The following is a 24,846-nucleotide window of genomic DNA, read 5'->3' as shown; positions in this document are numbered from 1 at the left end:
TCTTACTACAGTCCTTGGTATAAACTTTAATTTATCTGATATGAGGATTGCTACCCCAGCTTTCTTTTGAGGAGCATTTGAATGATAAATGGTTCTCTCCCCTTCCATTTTTAGGCTGGAAGTGTCATTAGTTCTCTTGTAGGGACACCTGGGTGGCTCAGTGGTTGAGTGTCTGCCTTTGGCCCGGGACATGATCCTGGGATCCAGGACTGAGTCCCACATCAGGATCCTTGCAGGGACCTGCTTCTCTCTTAGCCAGTGTCTCTGCCTCTCTCTTTCTGTGGCTCTCATTAATAAATAAATAAAAATCTTTAAAAAATATATAAAAAAATAAACTGTGCTTCTTTAGACAGCATATTGTAGACAGCAAGATGGATCTTGCTTTTTTATCTAGTATGATACCCTGTGTCTTTTGATGGGATCATTTGTCCCATTCACATTCAGAGTTACTATTGAAAGATATGAATTTAGTGTCATCATAATACCTATTCAGTCCCTGTTTTTGTGGATTATTTCTTTGGGCTTCCTCTTTCATTTACAGGGTCCCCCTTAATATTTCTTGCAGAGCTGATTTGGTGGTCACATATTCTTTCAGTTTCTGCCTATCCTGGAAGCTCTTTATCTCTCCTTCTATTCTGAATGAGAGCCTTGCTGGATATAGTATTCTTGATTGCATGTTCTTCTCATTTAGGACACTGAGTTTCTTCCAAATTTCTTCTTGTGCTTGAGTTCTAGTTTCAAAGCATGGTGGTCTGAAAATATGCAGAGGACAATCCCAATCTTTGGGTATTGGTTGAGACCTGATTTGTGACCCAGTATGTGGTCTATTCTGAAGAAAGTTCAGGACACTGAATATATCCTGCCAGCCCTTTCTGGCCTGCCAGGCTCTGTGGAGAGGTCTGCTGTTAATCTGATATTTCTCCCTATATAAGTTAAGAATCTCTTGTCTCTCACTGCTTTAAGGATTTTCTCTTTATCTTTGGAATTGCAAGTTTCACTACTAAATGTTGAGATGTTGAATGGTTTTTATTGATTTTTTGAGGGGGTTCTCTCTATCTTCTGGATCTTAATGCCTGTTTCCCTCCCCAAATTAGGGATGTTCTCAGCCATGATTTGTTCAAGTATACTTTGTGGCCCTCTCTTCCTCTTGGCGTCTTCTAGGACACCAATTATACATAGATTTTTCCTTCTCAGGCTATCATTTATCCTCCTTAACCTTTCCTCAGGGTCTCTTAATTGTTTTTCTCTTTTTTCCTCAGATTCCTTTCTTATCATCAACTTGTCTTCTATGTCAATCACTCTTTCTCCTACCTCATTAACCCTAGCAGTTAGGACATCCAGTTTGGATTGCATCATCTCATTTAATTTATTTTTAATTTTGGCGTGATTAGATCTAAATTATGCAGTAACAAAGTCCCTAGTGTCCTTGTGCTTTTTTCCAGAACCACCAGTAGCTTTATAATTGTGCTTCTGAATCGGCCTTCTGACATTGAATTGTAATCCAAAATCTGTAACTCTGTGGCAGAGAGTACTCTTTCTGATTCTTTCTTTTGTGGTGAGTTCTTTTTTCTAGTCATTTTGCTCAGTGCAGAGTGGCTGTATGAGTGGGCTGAGTCAAGAATATCAACCACAACCTAAGTAAATTTCACCCTAGATAATTCTGATGAGGTCAGAGACCAGAAATTGAAAACAAAGATCAGAACAAATAAAACAAATGGACCACTAAAGTGAAAAACAAATTTTAAAATAAAGTAGTAAAAAATAAAAGACCAAGAATCCCAAAGAAGAAGGGAAAGAAAAAAGAAAAAAAAGGAGAAGAAAAAAGGGGAGACTGGGAGTGATGGTGGTGATGAAGTTGTAGTGGAGGAAGAATGTAGTCTACCTGAGGGGTTTTATTTTTTTTATTTTTTATTTTTAAAAGATCATTTTCTTTTTTTTTTAATTTTTATTTATTTATGATAGTCACACACAGAGAGAGAGAGAGAGAGAGAGAGAGGCAGAGACATAGGCAGAGGGAGAAGCAAGCTCCATGCACCGGGAGCCCAACGTGGGATTCGATCCCGGGTCTCCAGGATCGCGCCCTGGGTCGAAGGCAGGCGCCAAACCACTGCGCCACCCAGGGATCCCCCTGAGGGGTTTTAGAGGGTGATCCTCTTGGTTCTAAGTATATTAAGTACTGTATGTTAGAAGATGCTCAGTCCCAAATTTATATAAACCAGCAATGCTTATAGAAAGCCCCAATATTGACCACCAAAACATATACAAGATAAAAGAAGAGGGCAGAATGAAAATGAAGAAAGAATATAATCACACAGAATGAACAAGCATGGTATTCCACTTGGTTCTGGGTGCATGCTGGTTTTAGAAAGTATGCTTCCACTACTATGGAACAAAATGAGGCAGGGAAAACAAAAAACACAAAATAAAAACCCATATCTTATATATCTCTCCAAATTAAATTGAATATGTTGAATGGAATCCAGAAGTGAAAAATATATCTAAAACATGTAATTGTAGAAATATGAAAGTCAAAAGGAAAAATCTTAAAAATTAAGAGCTGATATAATATTGTAGTTACAGTGGGAAAAGAGAAAAAATATTGGAAATTTTTAGTATGGTATAAAAAAGAGTGGTAATGGAAAAAAGGAAAAAAATTAAACAAGGGGAGCCTATATTTCTATATACTATATTCCCTCAATTTTCCCTTGGTCCTGGAGCTTTGCAGTGCTGCTTGGTTAAGAACTTGCTCTTCCCCTGTTCTTCCAGCTGGTCTTCTGGGGGAGGAGTCTGCTGTGCTGATTCTCAGGCATCTGTGCCTGGGTGGAATTGTCCCACCCCTTGCCTGGTGCGGGGCTCAGTGGGAACTATTTATCCTGTGAGGCCTCTGTTCCCTGGCAGCCCCACCTCTCCCAGGCACAAGGTGAAACAGGGAGGAAAAACAACAATGCAGCGGCCAGATCTCCAGCTCTGCAGTCACCTCCCCACGAGTAACTAATGTAGTCTCCCAGTCTGCACTGGCCTAGATGCCTCCTGGGGGCTGGTGTGGGTGCGCTGATCTGCACAGCTTGCGGGGTGCCCAGCGGTAGGAGAGTACTCACTGTCCTGTGCCCTCCCAGGTTCCACCTGTCCCAGGGGGAATGCAGGATTGTGGGCTTTGTTGTTGCTTGAGTTCCCTGGGATTCAGGGCCCTGTGCTGCTGGAACTGCACTCCTGGGGGTGCTGCTCTCCCTCAGGGAAAGGGGCATAGACACCTCCATCTAAAGCCGGCCCGCCTAACTGACTGGCTTCTCCCAAATGCCCCTGAGTACTGAGGCCCTCCAGCCCTTTACTGAGATCAGCCTGTGGTTTGTAGTGAGTTTTCCCCCCAGGCTCCCCTCCTCTAATAGTGACTCCGGGAATCTCGAGTCTTCACTGTCCCTCCTGGGATTTTGCCCAATTTCCCTGCTAAGCACTTTTCCATCTGGGAAAAATCCGGCATGGATTTTTAAACTTCCTGCTTCTCCAGGGCTGGGCTTTCCTGTACTGGAGGTTCTTGCCACTCTGCTTTAGCTCTGCTAGTCTCTGTTCCCCTCCCGCACTTTATTCTTTTTTATTTACTTATTTTTTTTCTGCCTTCCTACCTTGTTAGAAGTAAAAACTTTCTCTCTGTAGTGTTCCAGCTGTTCTCTTTTTAATTCTCAGGTCAAATTCATAGGTGTTCAGGATGTTTTTGAAAGTTATCTAGGTAAGTTGGTGGGACCAAATGAGTTGAGGACTTCTACTCTTCTGCCATCTTGCCCCTCATCCAACAAATAGTATTAAAAATAGAATTTTGTTATATCGTGATGAAACTGCTCTCATCCTGTCACATCTGTTGTTTTGGGTATACCTTCAAATGAGACCAGCAACAGAGATTCATTGCAATTACACTGATTCTGTACATCAATTTGACTGGACATTTTAATAATATTGAGTCTTTTCATCCACCAACATCCTATGCTTCTCTATTTAACTGTTTTCTTTCTGTATTTTGTATATATGTTTGTTTAACCTTGAGATTTCATATTTTTATGCTACTGAAAAATAATAACTTTGTACTTTTTTCCAATTTTTAGTGCTACCATTCTGAAATAAAGTTGACTTCTGTATACAGACCTTGAATACTGCAAATTTGCTGCTTCCTTACTAGGTGTAGTGGCTCCCTTGTAGATTTTTTTTAGGATTTCCTATGTAGATGATTATGTCATCTGTAACATGATACTTTCTGATCTCAGGGAATTTTGTTAGTCTTATTGTAGTGCACTGATTAGAACTTCCAATACAATTTTGAGTAGAAGTAATAATGAAAGTACCTTACCTTGTTCCCAGTCTTATGGTAAAGCAGTCTTACATGAGTGAATATGATCATAGCTCTAGGGCTTTTTGCCAATGTTTGTAGACCTACTTGAAAAGGTTGAATAAGTCCCCTTCATTCTAGTTTTCTGAGATTCATTATCACTAATAAATTCTTCAAATGCTATTTTTGCATCTATTGAGACAATGTAATGCTATTTTATAAAGTTATCATGAATTATATTGACTTTTTTTTTAATTTTTTTTTTATTTTATTTATTTATGATAGTCACAGAGAGAGAGATAGAGGCAGAGACACAGGCAGAGGGAGAAGCAGGCTCCATGCACCGGGAGCCTGATGTGGGATTCGATCCCGGGTCTCCAGGATCGTGCCCTGGGCCAAAGGCGCCAAACCACTGCACCACCCAGGGATCCCTATATTGACTTTTAAATTATTAAATCAAGCTTGCAATCCTAGGATAAACATGCTTAATCATGATGTATTTTTTAATGTACTGATGCACTAAATTTGCTGATATTTTGTTGAAGAGTTTTATATTTCTTGTCATCATGGATTTTGGTTTGTAGTTTGCTTCTCTTGTAGTGTCTTTTTATGGTAGAGGTACCAGAGTAATGTTGGTCTTACAAAATAAGTTGGGAAATGTATTCAGTTCTACTCTCTATAGGACCACACCATCCTCCTGTCCTCCATTCTCCTGCTTGTGATCCCCATTTGCAAAATCAACTGGATCTCAAGAGGCAAGAGAGCTCTTTGATTCTGTCTGTCAAAGTGAGCTTTTCAGAGTATAGAGAATGGTGCTGATTGAATCTTGGGAGAAAAACAATATATTCCAGTGTAGGAATTCTCATGTATTTAGGTGGGAAACATCTGGAAGGTGGGAAAGGCAAGAGTTTATTTCATTTTTGAACATGTTGAGTTCAGTACAGCAATAAGGCATCCAACTGGAAAGGCTAGGAAGGCAATTCAGTGCATATGTGTAGAACTCAAAAGTCTGTGCTGGAGGTACACAGCATGGATTTGTCACTAGATGATAATTAATGTCACTTGAATGAATATTACTTCCCAGGAAAGAGTGAGGGTGAGGAGAAAGGAAATGTGAGTCTCAAACCCAGAGACTGATAGTATGATGAGAAGAGCAAATATGGTCAGGAAGAGATTCTCTCTGGGTTTCTCCTGTTTCTGCACATTGTACAAGCAGAGATACTAAGTACCTTTATTCCAGACTACTTTTTGAAAGGATGTTTATTTAACAAACCATCTTGGAAGGTGGAGGTAGCAACTCAATTCTGACAAAAGTTGGGCATGTTTTATGGCCTGGTATAAAAGACCAGGTTCCTTTCCTGTAACACAGCCCACTGTGTCACTTGCTCTCTTTCTGTCATCCTGTGTGTGTGAATCTGAGGTTGGAGAACCAGAGCCAGCAAATGCTGATGCTCCAATTACTACTCATGCAATGAATAATAAAGACCTTTGTCTCTGACCCACGAGTGTCCTGCCAACATCTGTGTAACTTGTAGGCTTGCAGGTATTGTAAAATCTCAGACCCTTCCCAGTTCTTGACAAATAAATCAAGACATATAGGGGGTAAGACTCAAAGGAGCAGGAGGTTATTTGTTTGTTTGTTTTTACAAAAGGAGAAATGTTAGAGGATGCAAGTGGTATTGGGGAGCAAGAAAGACAACAGGATACATGGGTTATGTAAGAGGAAAAAGCTGATCTCCACTTAATAGAGCCACAGGGGCAGCAGTGTTCTCAGGAAACAGGCAGATTTTAGTTAAGGAAGTATTTGAAAACTTGCATAAGATTACAAAGAAGAGTGATCAATATGGATTAAAAAATCCAGAGAGCACAGTCAAAGATGTGAAGATGGAAGGAACTGGTCATTGAAGAAGGGACAGAACATCATATGAGGGTGAATAAAGGATCAAGGGCAAGTAAAGCCATCAGAGAGGCTTGTCCCATGGGCAGTGCCCAGTAAACCTTAGATGAACACATGAAAAATTTAATTCTGAAAATATTCTGGAGGAGGGGGATCATTTGACCCTATGAAGACTCAGGTGAACTTTGGAACCATCAATCCCAATTAGGGTTAAGGTAAATCGTGATCTCTATTTTGGTAGCTTATTTCTGGCTGCAAGCTTGGAGGTCTTGGAAGTGATATAAGATTTCTCACATTATCAAGTCACATGGAGAATGTAACCAGTTTTTCTTTCATAATGACTACCTTTTTATAGACTATGAAACAAGCTTGAAGAGGTTGTATAACTTCACTTTAGTCACAACTATAATACATAGAGAGGAAGAACTTCAACCCAGGTTTGTCTGATGCCAGCCTACCTAACTCTTGTGCAGTTGTTGGGCTGGTTGGAGGAAAGATGGAAATGCCATCACATACTGGTTTCAAAATGTCAGTGTTTTGTCTTTGCTGCAAGTAAGTTAAACTGGCAACATGTGTGTTTCAAACTAAGTATGGACTTGGATATTTTGCATCAAGAACTTCGTTGTACTACTCTGTGAAGAGGTCCACTCCATTACCACTGACTGACTTTCCTTCTACAGGTAGCAATGGATGTGGCTAGTTGCTCCTCAGGCAAATTACCCAGTGTGTCTGGACTGGCAAACTGTCAGTACTAGCCTTCTGGTTAGCAGTAGATGTTTTCTTTGTCAGGTTAGTTGTTTGATTTTTCTTAACACAGATGCAATGTGGCATTGCTAAGCAGTGCAGTGTCTTCAGAACATCTAAGTTCGGAATCCTATGACTATTTCTCATCACTTAGAAATATTGTTAAGGCTCAGCATGAAGAAACTGGTCTTATTTATGACTTATAATAGCTAACAGGTTAAAAGTTTGTGTGAAGAAGTATATGTAAACATATATATTTTTTGCTTAGTGTAAAATTAATCTTCAAGAAAAAAAAGCTAGCAGTATTTTTTTAATTAACTTTACTTAAATAATTGAAACCAGTGAAAGCAATAAGTGAAAGCAATAATATCTTTGACCACATAAAAACCCAGTTTTAGAAAAGATCCCAAATATCAGGGATCTACTAGCAATGCTACTTTCTTACCCTTTTCATCTTTAATCCTCTTGCAACAAATTAAACTTTCCATCTCCACCATCAGCTGCCCAGAGTGAAGGATCATTACCTTCCTTTTCTACTCTTTTACAGAAGGTACTTGCTCATTATTTTATTTCCATTTCCAACATATTCATTCATTGTTTCATCCTTTATTCAACACACATGTAGTGGCTATCCATTCTATCCAGGCCCTGTTTTGGTTCTAGGCATATAGCAATGTTTAGGTCCCTAGCCTTGCTTCTGAGGAGTTGAGACTATATGTAGGTATACTTGTTCATTTTGTTTAGAGTCACTTAATACTGGATGTGGAGTACAAATCTAGTTAAACAATAGCTTTTTCTTTTTATATAAGCTTTCACTTGGACTGATGACTTTGAGAAGTTTTCTTAAACCCTACAGTGGGACGAATTCCCTTAGGACTTATCTCTGTGTCCACAAAGTGGAGGGTCAAGGTGCCATTGAGGTTGAACCACTCCATCTCATCCCCGGAACATGGCCATTGTTCTTCCAGGAAGAAACTTTAGACAGGGGTAATCGGGTAACCTTGCTCAGATGCTTGAGTATCTGTGGTGTGCTCCTGAACAAACACCTGGGAAGCAGAATCATTCTGTAAGACCTGAGATGAGAGGGACTCCTGCATGGAGTCAAGCAGCTAAGCGCCTGCCTTCAGCCCAGGGCATGATCCTGGAGTTCTGGGATCAAGTCCCACATCAGGCTCCCTGCATGGAGCCTGCTTCTCCCTCTGCCTCTGCTCTGCCTCTCTCTCTCTCTCTCTCTCTCTCTCTCCTCATGAATAAATAAATAAAATCTTTACAAAAAAAGACCTGATATGAGAGATGGAGACTCTGCCTTTCAGCAGGAGCATTTGAGTGGGGCTGTGAAAAGTACCAGCAGGAAAGGGTTATTTCTGTATTTATATCTATATCCCTTGTCTCTGGTAGGCTGTGTGGCATGCAGTAGGTGCCACTTAAATGCAACTAATCTGCTTTCCTGCCTAGCCCCATTTTTCTTCATCCCAATATTCTTTTCATTCTTTTTCCTCTTTTTCCTATCCCTCCTCCACCCCCTCACCTGCCCCTGCCACCACTGCTGTTCTTCTTCTTCCTTCATACTCTTTCTCTTCTCCTTTCATATTTATTTTCATTAGCAGGTGATCATTCAGACAAATGCAAAAGCAGAGACAATAGTATAATGAATCCCTGTAGCATCCATCTCTGCACCTCAATAGTAGTCCATGTGTACCAGTGTATTTTATTTTCATATACTCTCACATGCCTTTTCACTGGCCAATTTAAAGTAAACTCAGGCATTTAATTTATTTTAAATACTCAAGTGCACATCTCTGAAAAAAAAAGGTCTTAAAAATATGTAATAAATGCTTGTACACAACAAGTAAAAAAAACACTAGTTCCTTATCAAATAGCCTCCTCCTTCTCTCATGAATGTCTTTATGCTATTGATTCAGCCACCTGGGTCTCTAAACAAAGTCCATATACTCCACTTTAATGTATCTTTTTTTCTTAAATCTAAAAATGTTCCTCTCCATGGGCACCTGGGTAGCTCAGTCAGTTAAGCATCCAACTCTTGATTTCAGCACAGGTCATGATTTCAGAGTCCTGGGATGCAGCCCCTCATTGAGCTCTGTGCTGAATGTTGGAATCTGCTTGGGATTCTCTGTCTCTCTCTCCCTCTTCTCCTACCTCCACTCGCACTCTCTCTATCTCTAAAATAAACAAATAAAATCTTTTTTAATAAAATGTTCCTCTCCGTTATTTTACTTCTTGTCCATTTACTTGTTGAATAAAACTACTTAATTACTATTTCTGTAAAAGTTCTCACATTTGGATCTTGATCTTTGCCACTCTGCAATGTCAATGTCACCTGTTGCTCTATTTTCTGTATTTTCCTTAAATTAGTCAGTAGATCAGATTAAGATCTTTCCCTCTTTCTCTCTGTCCTTCTCTGCTCTTCTCTTTCCCTCTTACTCTTTTTCTTTCTTTCTCTATGCAGAAGCCTTTTCATATATTTGACTAAATGTTTACCAAGCAGTACATTTATTATTGCATCATTCAGAGGACATGTAATATGTTTTTTTTAATTATTATTAATGTATATGATGTTAAGATGAGAAGTGAGAGTGGAAAAATAGAAATTTTGGAAAGGGGACAGAGGAGATAAGTTGACATTTTTTACCCTAAAATTTGTTTTTTGTGAAGTTTTTAGTTTTACATGTTCGATCTCTTCTCACACATACATATACAATGCCATTTTCTAAATTAAAACAATAGATTGTGAATGTCTAAAGCCAAAAAGAATAAGGAGGAGGAAGGTTGGGAAGGAGAAGAAAGGAAAAGATTAAGCAGTGTACCATTGTCACCAGATTTATTCATTATAAAATTCTCATCAGGCTTTCAACTCATCTTTTCAGCAGCTTTCGAGGATTGTTGCAGATTGCATCTGGTACCTAAATGTATTTTTAATAAATCAGGTTAATTAATATTCTAAAGGTTCAACTAGAGTACAGTTCTTGGAATGACATAAACAAAATTTCAGAGGGGCTGAACCCCATTACTGCAGCAGCCCTGCCTAAAGAAGGGGTTAAGAAGATAGGAGCATATATTTTGTTGATCTTTAAGTCCATTCTGGAAAGGAAACATCACCAGTGTTTTTACAGTGTGCATGAAGAAACAGTGAAAAGTGTATAAACAGAAATTCAGCTTAAGAAATCAGAGGAGAGGAAACCTGCGTGAGGAACTGAAACTGGATCCATGCTCATCTTTAAGACACTACATCTTATTCTTGTTTGGTATAGCAAGTTGCCCAGTGTGAGTTTCAGAAGCAGTGTTCTTAACTTTGCTGAATAGGCTCACATTATGTACAACAGGCTGCTCTTGGCAGTGAGGAAAGTCCTTGATTGAATCTCTTGGAACACCACTTACACATTTGGGTGAAGGGACTGAAACACCCCTCCCTTTTAATCCTGTGCCCCAGTGCATCATATGAAAACTCTCCCCCACCCGGCACTGCCCTGTCCCCTGCGCACATTTATTCACTGCATGTATCCTTATTTGCACTTACCTGGAAACTGGAAATGAAATTGCAGAAGAAAACTCAGTTTTAATTGTCAATTAAATAGCCCTCCAGGAAGCATCCTACTCGGAAAATGATTAGAAATGAGCATTTGTGGCTAGACATTGTGTATTTCCCTTGCTGGAGCTCTTTATGAATCTATAAGAAAGTACTCTGTGTGTATCCACTGCAGGACATTAAGATGTTAATGGTTCATTTGTAATCAAATTTTGGTCATCTAAGGAATCAGTTGCTAAGTTGTGTGCCATTTCTTCTTCGTTTTCTTTGTTCCTTTGCCAGCATGTTGGCCATTTCTCTGAATGCTAACTTTTTCCACTCAAGGAGGTATCAGGGAAGGATAGGATGATGTTGTCAAAATCAGCCATTTCTTCCTTGCAGGAAACTTCTATAGCGAAATATTCAGTGGGAATAAGAGGATGTAAAGTCACGGGTAGCAGAAACTTTGAGAATTATTTGTGATTCTAAAGTTAAAAATGAAAAGAAATAAAGAAAAATTCTGATTCCTTACTTGACATGTGCATGTATGGAAGGAACCAGGTAACTAATCATCCATAATATTTAGTAAAGTCACAGAGGGGCAGGAAGTGGATGGTAAATGGGAAAGATAATAGTACCTACCACAGAAAGTGTGTGGGAGTTAAAAACTAAGCTATGGAAATGCTCAGACTAGAGCCCGATGTATAGGAAGTGTACATGATGCCTGTAGGACTATGAACCCCCATTCCTATCAGGAGTTGCTTCTCCCATTCTGTTGTCATTCAGCCTCACCTACAAATGGAAGCAGAACCACGATGAAGGCGTTTTGATTCAAATTAAACCTTCTGACTTTCCTTCTACTAATCTGTCTTGTAGGCTACGGGTTTTCACTTCTGAGCTTCTGTAAACGTGATCACTCAAAAAGATGGCAACAAAGTAAATCTCAAACCAGAATCTTATTTTGCCATTAGCATTCGTCATATAAGGAGAAATGTATAACCATAAGGGGGAAAATATCCAGTAAGTCAAGTTCTTTATTTAATTTTAAATTATGGAAGCGATGGCAGACTTGTTTTAATAAGGCTTGCTGGGGACTGTAGCATTTTTCAGAATGCTGTAACATTTTCTATCATTCCAGGAGACCCACCCTGGTGCCTCTGCATCCTCTTTACCCAGAATCCAGCAGCTTTGTTATAAACAAAATCTGCCCTGACTCTATTTTGAGTTCCTGTGATAAGCTCTTTTCCTGTTGATTAGGGTATTTGTCATTTGCAATAAATCCAAGCATTAGTATTATAGTTAATTATGTAGCATATTACTCAGGACTTCAGCCTCAAGAAATACTTAAGTTTGAGGCTCTGTATTCAATAAAATAAATTTGTGTAATGCATGGTTTAAAAGCATGGTCAGCACAAGCATGTATTACTTTTGAGAGGTCTTTTCAAAGTAAATAACTTCAATCAATATTTGAAATCAAAATAAAGATGACAATTTTTCGCTCTTTTAGAAACATATGGTAAACATTAGACCAGTTGTTCAAAGCTGCTGAAATTTTCTCGTAAATTTTCAGACTACATTTATAAACATTTTCTGTATCCTATCTTCTCTCCACCTTCCCCCCACCCCAATCTTGTGTATTTCTTTTGGTTTCCCCATTGAAATTGGATTGTTTATATTACATAATTTCAAATATATAATTTCTTGCATTTTCAGTTGCTTTTTCCTTCTCCTAATTTGTTTATGCATATTAACTAAGACATACATTCTGAGAGAGAAGTATGCTTAAATGGGTAATTTAAGCAGGTCTTTCAAAGAAATGACTTCACCAGCAGAATGAGCACTAGAAATTTTAATAGTGGAAGAGTTTATGGATTATTTTTGTGTAGAGCAGCTGAGGATTCATTCAATGGAAGGTTAAAAGATGTGCATTTTGAAGATAAATACTGGACTCTTAGGGGAAAATACCAATATCAGTAGACTTTATTATTTTCATTTAAGCATTTTTAATATAGTTGACACACAATGTTACATTAGTCTCAGTTGCACAACATAGTGATTCCACAAGTTTGTATGTTATGTGTGTTCATCATAGCTACTGTGTCACTATACATCACTATTAGGATATCATTGACTGTATTCCCCTATGTTCTATCTTTTATTCCCATGACTGATTCAGTCCATAACTGGAAGCCTGTAACTCCCACTCCCCTTCACCCATTTTGTCCAACCCCCTCCTCACCTCTTCTCTAGCAACCACTAGTTTGTTTTCTATGTTTATAAGTTTGATTCTGCTTTTTGTTCATTTCTTATTTTAGAATGTACATATGAGTGAAATCATATGCCATTTTTTCTCAGTCTGATTTATTTCATTTGCCATAATGTTCTCTAGGCTCTTCCATGTTGTCACAAATAGCACAATCTCATCCTTTTTTGTCTCCTCATTCATCCTATGGCTCTATAATATTCCTCTGTGTGTGTGTGTGTGTGTGTATGTGTATGTGTATGTACACACTATGCATCCCTATCCATTTATCTGTTGAAGGAGACTTCAATTACTTATATAATTTGGCTATTATAAATAATGCCACAGTAAACATAGGGGTGCATATATCTTTTCAAATTACTGTTTTCAGTATTGGGGGAGCAGTATATACCCAGTAGTGGAATTATTGGATCATATGGTATTTCTATTGTTAATTTTTTGAGGAATTTCCATACTGTTTTTCACAGTGGCTCTACCCGTTACCATTCCTACCAATAGTGCACATCCTCACCAACACTTATTTCTTGTCTTTTTGATTTTAGCCATTCTGACAGGTGTAAGTTGCTATCTCATTGTGGTTTTGATTTGCACTTCCTGCTAATTAGAGATGTTAAAGATCTTTTCATGTGTCAGCCATCTGTGAGTCATTTTTAGAAAAATGTCTATACGGGTTCTCTACCCATATTTTTTAAGTCAAATTGTTTTGTTGGTGTTGTTGTATACATCCCTTACATATTTTGCATATTAGCCTGATATACATATTTGGATATATCACTGATAAGTCCCATATATCACTTACAAATATCTTCTCTCATTCAATAGGTTGCATCTCTTTGTTGATGATTTCCTTTGCTTTGCAAATGCTTGTCACTTTCATATAGTCCCAATAGTTTATTTTTGCTCTTCTTTCCCTTGCCTTAGGAGACCTATCTAGGAAAATGTTGTTATGGCTGATGTCAGAAAAATTACTGCCTGTGTTTTCTTCTAGAATATTTATGATTTTAGGTCTCACATTTAGGTGTCTAATGCATTTCAAATTCCTTTTGTATATGGTGTAAGAAAGTGCTTCAATTTCATTCTTTTGCATATAGCTGTCCGGTATTCCCAGCACAGTGTATTGAAGAGATTGTCTTTTCCTCATTGTATATTCTTGTCTCTTGTCACAGGTTATTGACTGTATAAGCGAGCATTTATTTCTGGGCTTTCTGTTGTGTTGTATTGATCTTGTGTGCCTCTTTTTGTGCCAGTACCATACTGTTCTGATTGATACAGCTTTGTAGTATATCTTGAAATCTAGGATTTTGATACCTCCAGCTTCGTTGTTCTTTCTCAAGATTGCTTTGGCTATTAGAGGTCTTTTGGGGTTGCATACAAATTTAGTATTACTACTTCTAGTTTTTTGAAAAGTTCTGTTGGTATTTTGATAGGGATTGCATTAAATCTGTAGATTGCTAAGGGCATTGTAACAATATCCATCCAATTCATCAGCATGGAATATCTTTCCAATGGTTTATGTCATCTTGAATTTCTTTCATCAGTGGTTTCAGAGTATAGGTCTTTTACCTTTTTGGCTAAGTTTATTACCAAGTGTTTCATTCTTTTTGGTGCAATTGTAAATGGCATTATCAAGCTCTCTTTTTGCTACTTCATTATTAGTGAATAGAAGTGCTACCAATTTCTCAGTGTTAATTCAGTATCCTGCACTTTTACTTAATTCATTTGTTACCTCTAGTAGTTTTTGGATGGAGTCTTTAGGATTTTCTCTATATAATATCATGTCATCTGCAAATAACAACAGGTTAGCATCTCTTTACCTATATGTATACTTTTTATTTCGTTTTCTTCTCTAATTACTATGGCTAGGACTTCTAGTACCATATTGAATAAAATGATGAAAGGTGATATCTTTGCTTTGTTTCTGATAGTAGAGGAAAATCTGTCAGTTTTTCACCATTGAGTATGATCTTAGCTGTGGTTTTTTTTTTTTTTTTTTTTGTTTTGTTTTTGGTGGGTTTTTCACATATGGCCTTTATTACACTGAGGTATGTTCCATCTAAGCCCACTTTGTGGAGAGTTTTTAATATAAACAGATATTGAATTTTGTCAAATGCTTTTTCTGTATATAATGAGATGATCATGTGATTTTTATCCTTCATTTTTTTGGTGAGGTGTGTCACATTGATTGGTTTGTGAATATTGAAAACATTTTTACATCTCCAAAATTAATACTACTTGAGTATGGTGAAAAATCCTTTTAATATTGTTGAATATAGTTTGCTAATATTTTGTCAAGGATATTTTTACCTATGTTCATCAAAGACATTGGCCTGTAGTTTATTTTATTTTTTAAAAATATTTTATTTATTTATTCACGAGAGACCCAGAGAGAGAGAGAGGGCAGGGACACAGATAGAGGGAGAAGCAGGCTCCATGCAGGGAACCCGACGTGAGACTCGATTCTGGGTCTCCAGGATCAGGCCCTGGGCCAAAGGTGAGGCTAAACCACCGAGCCACCTGGGCTGCCCTAGTTTCATTTATTATTTTGTTGCTGTTGTCTCCTTGTCTTGTTTTGTTATCAGAATAATGCTGGCCTCCTGGGATGTATTTGGAATCTTTTCTTCCTCTTCAGTTTTTTTGGAAGAGTTTGAGAAAAGTAATTAACTTTAATATTGACTATTCTTTAAATCTTTGGTAGAATTCACTGGACTTTATTTTTTGATAGTTTTAAAACTAGCAATTTAATTTCATTACTGGTAATTAATCTGCTCAGATTTTCTATTTCATTCTGATTCCATTTTGGAAGATTCCACTGCTAGGAAATTGTCCATTTCCAGAAAAATCACAAGACTTTAAAAGATAAGCTTCTTTGCATGCTGGAGAAATAAAAGATAGTACTTCAGAGTTTTCCTCATTTAGCTAAACCAGAGGCCCTTTTCTGGGAACATGTTGAGAAGGATAAACTCCATCCGAGAAAAGAGTATGACAACATCTCAGCTCATCAGAAAGATCGGAGGGATGAGCTGTTAACTAACAATTAACTGAAAATGTTCTTATTTTCAGGACACCTAGGTGGCTTAGTTGATGTTTGACTCTTGGTTTCGGCTCAGGTCTTCATTTCATAGGTTGTGGGATCAAGACTCAAGTTGGGCTCTGTGTTTGGCAGGGAGTCTGCTTAAAGATCTCCCCCACCCTCCTCACTGGAAAATGTGCACTCAAGCTTGCTTTCTCTCTCTCTAAAATAAATAAATCTTTAAAAAGCTGCATTTCATGGTGGTTTTGGGGGAGGATGATTAATGCTAGGATATTATAAAGTGCTATATGAATAATAAATGTAGCATTCATATGAACATGAAAAATATTGAGTATTAAGCTTCAGTTAAGTAGACAAACTACTTAATATGTCACATGGAGAAAACATAGGGTGACTTCAGGCTTGACTAACTCAAAACTGATTTATATTTTCATATATCTACCACATTTTTATGCTGTTATTTGTTTGCTGTGTAATTTCCTTAGGACCACAAAATGACCAGAGTAAATACAGGGTATGTATTCGGGCTTGCTTTTGATGAAATTGAGTACATCTCTTTCTAAGAGCAAATAAACTTTCTCAAGACTTCCCGATCAAATTCCTCTTATATCTCACTGGCTAGAATTATGCACCATGCCTGTTCTAAATCAGTCCTTGCAGAGGAAATTCTGCTTGGCTTAGGTAAATCAGAACCAATTCAAAAAGGCTCAGAGAATGTCTAGAATACATGGCTCTCTTTTTCTCTCCCTTTTTTTCTCCCTCTCCTTCTCTTTATCCCTGTCTCTCTCCTTCCCTCCATTCCCCCTCCTCCCACACACACATGTTACTGGTGTCAATATCTGAAGAGAACAGATTTCACTTAAAGAAGGAGAGGAGATAGTTGGCAAATACTTGTGTCTGTGACATTAGAGAAAATAAATTTTTTAATGAACTTTACATTTCTGATACTCTTGATTTATGGTTATATTTTTCAAGTCCTGGTAGCCTGAAAGAAAAATTTATCTCTTAAATCTTCTTAGAGCCTTGAATAAGCTAATGCGCCTGGTGTCTCTCCAAGAAAGACATAAAGCCTACAGTGTTCCACAAATAATATTATTTAAAATACTGCTATTATTTTTCAAGATATTCTTTCTGGGACAAATGTCTCTATGAATGCAATATTGAAATGATCTCCTGAATTATTAGTCTGAAACAGTTCCATAGTACACATTTTATAGTGGTCATAAGGCTTTCATGACTGCCTTTTTTAAGTACTATAAAAAATAACAAATTTGTGAAGTAGCAGGTTATAAAGTTAATATGAGAAAATGAATTGCATTGTAAAATAAGTATTGTAAAATATTAATGTAAGAACCTAGTTGGTGGGTTCACTGTAAAGTTCTTTCAACTTTGCACTATGTTTAAAATTTTTCATGATAAAAAGTTGAAAAGTAATAAAACCACAACAAATCAAAGAATAGCTTTTACATATACAACCAAAAACCAATGAGAAATACACAGCACAGAAAACTGTATTTAGAATAGCAAAAATAAGTGAAATATCTAGGTTAACTTTTCAAGAAACACTCAAAACTTTTGAGAAATAGTTAAACACTCAAGGAAGCAAAGTAGACTTGACCAAGAGGAAAAAGAAAGAGACTCACCTTCAAAAGATTTCTGTTCTAGTTTATTTATAAATACAGCATAAACACAATACATATACCATCAAAGGTTTTTTTTTCTCAAGTTATGTAAGTGATTAATAAGCTCATTTCAGTAAATAAAAACTACTGGGAAATTTGGGGTAATTATGTGTAGAAATATCTAACTCTACCAGTTATTCAAATATTATCCTTTATAATTGGTGCATGAATAAACAAACCAAGCAATGAAATAGATTTTTAAAATCTAGAGATAGAACTAATTACATATGGAAATTTAGTGTAGAATGAAGGCACCATCTCAAATCTATGACAGAAGATAAGCTGTTGTATGTTGAATGATATAACAAGTGAATGGCTATACTGAAAAAGATAAAATTTTGACTTATTCCTCACCCCATACACCAGAATACATTCAAAATAGGTCAAATCTCTCTTTTTTTTTTAAGGGAGAGAGAGAAAGAGCATGCATTTAAGCAGAAGTCGGGGAGAAAGGGCAAAGGGAGAGAGAAAATCTTAAGCAGGCTTCACACTCAGCAGAGAGCCCAACATGGGGCTCAATTTCACAACCCTGAGATTATGGCTTGAGCCAAAATCAAGAGTCAAATGCTTAACCAATTGATCCAACTAGGCACCCCTCAAATATCTAACTTTTAAGAGCAAAGTTATATAAGTACTAGAAGAAGACATGGGTGGAATCTTCTTTACTCTGAGAGCGGGAATTCATAATCTAAATGTTTAAAAAAAGCATAGAATAATATGTTTAGAAAAAAAATTTACATCTACAAAATTTCATTTGGAAAATAAGTATGTAAAGAAAGTAAATGAAAAATGACCAACTGGGAATAAGATTTGAAACTTAATCTCAAGGAGTTCAAATCTCTAATTAATAAAAAACTTTTAAAAATAGACAAGAAGAATGCCTGGATGGCTCAATGGTTGAGGGTCTGTCTTTGGCTCAGGTCCCACATTGGGCTCCCCGCAGGGCACCTGCTTTTCCCTCTGCCTCTCTCTCTCTCTCTCTGTGTCTCTCATGAATAAATAAATAAATAATCTTAAAAAAAAGGAAATGACCAACTTATTATAAAAGTTGGCTGGATAATAAACAGTTTACGGAAAAAAAAATACAATGGCTCTTAATCATATGCACAGATATTCAACCTCCCCTATAGTAAGAAAAATGCAAATGAAAATACACTATAGAGGTATTTCTCGTATATCTAGCTGATTGACAAAATCAACTTTCATAATACACTTTGGTTGAGATCCTTAGGGAATGAACACTCTTACCCTTTGTTGGTAGGAGAGCAAATTAGTGCAGTCTCACTCTAGCAGAGAATGTGTTAATATTTAGAAAAAAATACGTATATCATTTAACAAAATCCCTCTTCTCTGATTCTACCACCAAAATAGGCAAAAAATTGAAAAACAATTTTCAAAAGTCTATTCATATACTTCTTAGACTGTTAGGCAAGATATTCTAAGAATGTTATCAGTATTATGGAACATAAGGCAAATGAATCATTACAATAGTATCAGTAAGAACCAGGTATTTCCTCATAAAAGAAAGGAGATAGGAGTGAAAGTGTGCCAACTTTAATAAAAAAATTATAGTCCTGAATTTCAATTGGAAGTAGCAATATGAATTTTTAATGAATTTTGTCTTACTCAAAGAAGAGAAATCCTGTACACACACTGAAAAGACCTAGATCCAATAATAGACAGTAAGCGTATATAAAACAGAAGTATCTGCCCTGTGAGATACTAATGTGTTCTCCGAAAAGGAAAAATACAAATTGAAGCAAATTTGGAAAATTGTGAAATTTTTTCTTATAGATTATAATTTTTTTTCATAACATTAAATGCTTTGGAAAAGTCTCTCAGTAAAGAAATCTAAAAATATTTAAGCAGTGTCTATAAGGAACCTTGTATTTTGCAGGGGAAAGGTTTGGGGTTGTATAATTCCTCTTTTTTTTTTTTTTCACTGTAGAAATGTACCATAGAAAACAATTTGAGAAATACAGCTATGAAAGTGAAATGCAATTTGTGGATAATTATTCCTCCTAAAGGATCAAGAGGTCTAAAGAGAGTTCTTGGTGTTATGTACTTAATGAATGCATAACTTAATACGAATATTGTTTAGAATCTACTAAATACTAAATGCTGTGTTTGCTGTTGGGGATATAAAGGGGAAGAAATAAAAGAAAAGATTCTGGTAAACTGGTAGAGCATTAAAATATAGTGCTACTATTTTATAATACTTGAATTTTTCATGAAAATCCTTAAATGGGACTGAGGGACTGGAGTGAAGGCAACCATTGCTTTAACCATGAAGAAAGAATGAGCTTGTGATGAGTGACAGCAAGGAGGCAGGATGTTTCTGGCAAAGTCAAGAGCATGAGTAAATATAACTTAACATTAGAGTTAATGGTGTATTCAGGAAAACACACACACACACACACACACACCATATCTGTCTGGAACAACAACAAAATATAGGGAATGCTTTGTGTAGGGCCAATGTAGTAAGAATGTGAGCTTTGGACTTGGACAAACCTGAGCTACCATCATCAGTCTACTTGTAAATGGTCTTGGGAAGTAATTTAATCTCTATTAAGGCTGACCTTTCCTATGTGTATAGTGAGGATAAATAATATTCAACTCACAAAGTAAGAATGAAATAAAAATAATATATGCAAAGTTTCTAACACAATGAAGGGCACTTAATGTCAGTTTTTATTATTAGGCAGATGTGGGCAAAGTGATACATACTCTCATTTGTCAAGGGAAAGAATTTGATTTTTATTTTATAGGCAAAGGAGAACCATGGAAGAATTCTGAGCATGAGGGTGAGGTGATAAGCTCTGTTACTTGGAAATATGAATATGGAAGAAAGAATAGATGAAGTGGGGCATCTAGCATCGCATCCCGATGGAAGATGAGAAGGGCATAAATGGGGCATTGATAGTGTGGCTGCAACTGTTCAGTGTTTACAGAGCTAGAATTGATAGAACTTGGCTCCTCATTAGATAAATGTGAGGGTGGGGAATAAGAAAGGAAGGAAGGAAAAGATGACAAAATTTCTAGCCTGAAAACCTAAGTTGCCAATAATACCAGCCATTGAGCCAGACAAAAGATGGAGTAGGTATATAGAAGTGTATTGAAATCAGGTGTAGAATTCAGTTTGTTTTCTATCATTTTCCTTTTGGTCTATCACCTCTTTAGAGTGAGTAAGCTCTGAAAATTTGAATATTACAGTCCAGCCTCTAATCCCAGCAACCCCTTTATTCCATGGAACCACTATATTTGAACAGTATGTTTATTGGCTTTACACAAGCCATCATTGTGATCTTTTGGAGTGTCATTCTGAAGTTTGTCTAATACATGAGACAGGTTAGTCCTACCAAGTCAAACACGAAACACTATTAAAACAACTTAATATGGTAGCCAAATGTAGATATGTAGTTTGCACTCTTGTATTCCCCCAGAACATTGTTTGCTTTAAGCATAGTTGAAAGTTAATGCAAATTTAGATGTTTACTCAACACCAGTCTTTGTGTGTGTGTGTTTCTTGTTTTAATGTGCAGGACAGGAGAGAATTGGAAAAGATTCCAACTATGAACAGGAAGGTAAAGTTCAGTTTGTGATTGACGCAGTCTATGCGATGGCTCATGCCCTCCATCACATGAACAAAGATCTTTGTGCTGACTACCGAGGCGTCTGTCCAGAGATGGAACAAGCTGGGGGCAAGAAGTTGTTGAAGTATATCCGCAATGTTAATTTCAATGGTGAGTATCCAAATATACATGATTTTTCGAATTCTAAGTGTTGATATTCTGGGTGTCTTAAGTAAGTAGTTAAATTATTGATTGCAAAGACCTGGTCGTTTTTATGATTTCAAATGGTGGAATCAACATATGAATGATGAGTAAATGAATGAATGAGTAAATGAATATTGGAAAGTTATGGTTTGTCTTCCTTTTCCCAAAATAGAGAGATACTTGCAGAAAGCCAGATTCTTCCTCAGTATATATTAGGAGTGAGAGGGGAAAGAGGAAAGAGAAGGGACAGTTTCTCCAGGTGTCTAAGTCAATTGAAGTAATGAATATAAGTTGCTACAACAACCACATCCTAGATTATGCAAATTTCTATTAGAAATTAATTGTTTACCTAAAAAAGGTAGTTAAAGATGGGTGGGGAAAATGGGCAAATAGAGTAAAAGGCATGAAGGAGAAATACTACTTCTCTGATAATACCTTTCATACAGTGTTGACTCTTACAAACTTTTGAACATTTCACGTATCAAAAGCTAAAGAAATATTTAAAATAAACTTGAATGTGGGTTGAATTAGTCAGTTTTCCAGAGAGACAGAACCAATCAGATATATATGGATATACAGAAGATATTAATTTATAGGAATTGGCTCACACCTTTATGGAGAGAGAGAAGTCCCTCTGTCTTCAGTCTACAACCTGGAGAACTAGGGAAGTTGGTATTGTAACTCAGTCTGAGTGTAAAGACCTAAGAATTGGAAGGCTTCTGCTACAAGTCCTGATCTGAGTCCAAAAGCCAGACAACTGAGAGCACTAGTATCTGAGGGCCAGAGAAGGCACCCCTCTGTCAAGTAGAGACAATGAATTGGCCCTTCCCCTGCATTTTCACTCTAGTCATGCCCTCAAGAGACTGAATGATTGCCCCCCTCACCTTGAGGGCCACCTGCTTTATTCAGTTTACCAATTTGAATACTAGTCTTTTTCAGATACAGCCTCACAGACACACCCAGAAGTAGTATTTTATAGGCTATCTGGGCATCCCCAGTCAAGACAACATGGAAAATTCACCATCACATAGGTATAACACAAAATTCAATATAGACAGTAATAAATAAACTTCACTGTGTTACAAATAAGCAATGTAACCACCCTGAGGGGTTTGAGGAACAAAAATTGAGCTCAGGTAGGTTTGAAAGATGGTTTTTGACTATATGCCATATAAGACTAAAGATAAAAATAACTATACACAATTATTGTACAATAGCTAGTAAACTTGTGGGTTCACAATTAGGAAACTAATATATGTGAGAGGACTCAGAGAATAATGAAGTATATTATGGATAATTAGAGCCAGGTTTTTACTGCCAGAGAAAGAAGTTACTGGTAAGAATAAGAGAAAACTAGAAGAAACCTTGTGTTATGTTTGGGTAGGAGGTACCTGCATGAACTCATAGCTGCTTTTTTAAAAATATATATTTATTTAGAGAAAGAGAAAGTGCTTGAATAAGGGGAAATGGGCAATGGGGGACTGGCAGAGGGAGAGAATTCTCAAGCAGATTTTCCACTGAGCTCAGAGCCTGATACAGGGCTCTATCCCAGGACCCTGAGATCATGACCTGAACTAAAATCAAGTTGGATATTCAACTGACTGAGCCACCCAGGTGCATCAGAACTCATAGCTTTTAATATGCATGCAGATAGGTAGATACAGGAATAGATATGTGTATGTTATATATGTGTACATACCTATGTTGCCTAGTACTCTCCGCTGAAAGGGCTAGGAGCATTGACACCCTGATAGAAAAGATGACACCTAGTATCCACATCTTATTTATATATATACATTTTCCAGTAAAAAAAAAAAAAAAACCTCTTTAGAGTAACTTGATTTAAGGACCAGGGCAGCAAAAGTACAAGATGAGTTTGAAGCATCATGGTGTGCCAGAAAGTAAGAAAGTGCTCAAAAACTGATGGGATCATGTTGAAAGAGCACTGGAACCAACTTGAGGGAGACCACACTTGCCAATTTGAGGGCAATAATGGATTAAACTTACAGAATGAAGCAAACATCAGTGAGTCTATACTAATATAAATAAGTGATTGAATTGAATACATAAATGCAGAATAAGAAATATAATGTCATGACAGGCAGCGGTACAATGTTACCATTAATATGGACCTCCAAAAAAAAAATTATGGACCTCCGTATTAATTGTTCCAAGCAGGAATCATCAATGGATACTAAAATTATTAAGATAAATTACGATAAGAAACAAGATATCTGCATGCTCTCAAAGTATCTTCCATCAAGAAACATTAATTACAAAGGGGAAAAGAATAACTCAAAAGTGGAGAAACTTGGAAGACAGCACCTTAACCAAGTAATCAAAGTTAACATCACACAAAAAAAAAAAAAATCCCACAAAGTTAATATCACCAATAATGAAATTTAGTGACATCACTTACCTTTCATACCCTACGGAGGTTACAGCATCATTTCTAAGGTCTTATTGCCAAAAATACATAGCCTCAGTCTATTCACCAGGGAGCATCAGACAAATCCAAATTGAAGGATGTTTTCCAGAATAAATGGCTGGTACTCTTTAAAACTGTCCAAGTCATGACAAAGTCAGAAGGAGGAATTATTCCAGACTGGAGGAAATTAAGGAATATTACTATTAATGTAATGTGGGAACACTGATAGATCCTATACCAAAGGACACTAATGAGACAATGAAGAATTTTTAATATCATTTTATTTTATTATTTTAATCATGATAGGTATACTTTTTAATTCCCATCACTTATTTAACCCATTCCCCTTGTCACCTTGTTTCTGGTAGCCATCACTTGGTTTGTGTCTCTTTTTTCTTCCTCTGCTCATTTATTTTGTTTCTTACATTCCACATGAGTGAAATCGTGTCAGAGAAAATTGAAAATAGCAAGATTTCATTCTTTTTTATGGCTGAAAAGTATTCCATTGTATATACATACCACATCTTTTTTAACCATTCATTTATCAATGAGCACTTGGGCTGTTTCCATAATTTGGCTATTGTAAATAATGCTGCTATAAGCATCGGGGTGCATTATCTCTTTAAATTAGTATTTTTGTATTTTGGAATAAATACCCAATATTGCTGGATCATAGACTATTTCTATTTTTAATTTTTTTTGCTGGACCTTCATAGTGTTTTCCACAGAGCCTGCACCAATTTGCATTCCTATCAACAGTGCAAGAGTGTTCCCTTTTTTCCACACCCTCACCAATACATGTTATTTCTTGAGGTTTTTGGGTTTTGCTTTGTTTTGTTGTTGTTTTTAAGGCCATTCTGATGGGTGTGAGAAGTTTTGATTTGCATTTCTCTGATGATGAGTGATGTTGAGCATCTTTTCCTGTGTCTTTTAGTCACCTGTATGTCTTATTTGGAGGAATGTCTAGAGTTCATGTCTTCTGCTCATTTTTTAATTGGAATATTTTTGGGGTCTTGAGTTTTAGTGGTTCTTTATATATTTTGGGTTCTAATCCTTTATCAAATGTGATATTTGCAACTATCTTCTCCCATTCCATAGGTTACCTTTTAGTTTTGTCGATTGTGAGAATTTTTTAAATTGCATATATTTCAAATAGTATTTAATCAATGTTAATTTCCTGAATT

At 36.7% G+C, this 24,846-nt stretch overlaps 1 protein-coding gene across 4 annotated transcripts in view; it reads left to right on the top strand.

The window, feature by feature from the left end:
• Positions 1 to 24,846, top strand: part of GRM7 (glutamate metabotropic receptor 7) — an 834,441-nt gene that overhangs the window by 541,103 nt on the left and 268,492 nt on the right. For all 4 annotated transcript variants that reach the window (XM_038565782.1, XM_038565780.1, XM_038565781.1 and 1 more), the window contains exon 6: positions 21,001 to 21,201. In XM_038565782.1, the coding sequence (XP_038421710.1) occupies positions 21,001 to 21,201 (201 nt within the window). The remainder of the gene's footprint in view (positions 1 to 21,000; positions 21,202 to 24,846) is intronic.

The sequence above is a fragment of the Canis lupus genome, chromosome 20 (genome assembly GCF_011100685.1).
Source record: "Canis lupus familiaris isolate Mischka breed German Shepherd chromosome 20, alternate assembly UU_Cfam_GSD_1.0, whole genome shotgun sequence".
NCBI lineage: Eukaryota > Metazoa > Chordata > Mammalia > Carnivora > Canidae > Canis > Canis lupus.
This window is presented reverse-complemented; position numbering and strand designations above follow the sequence as displayed.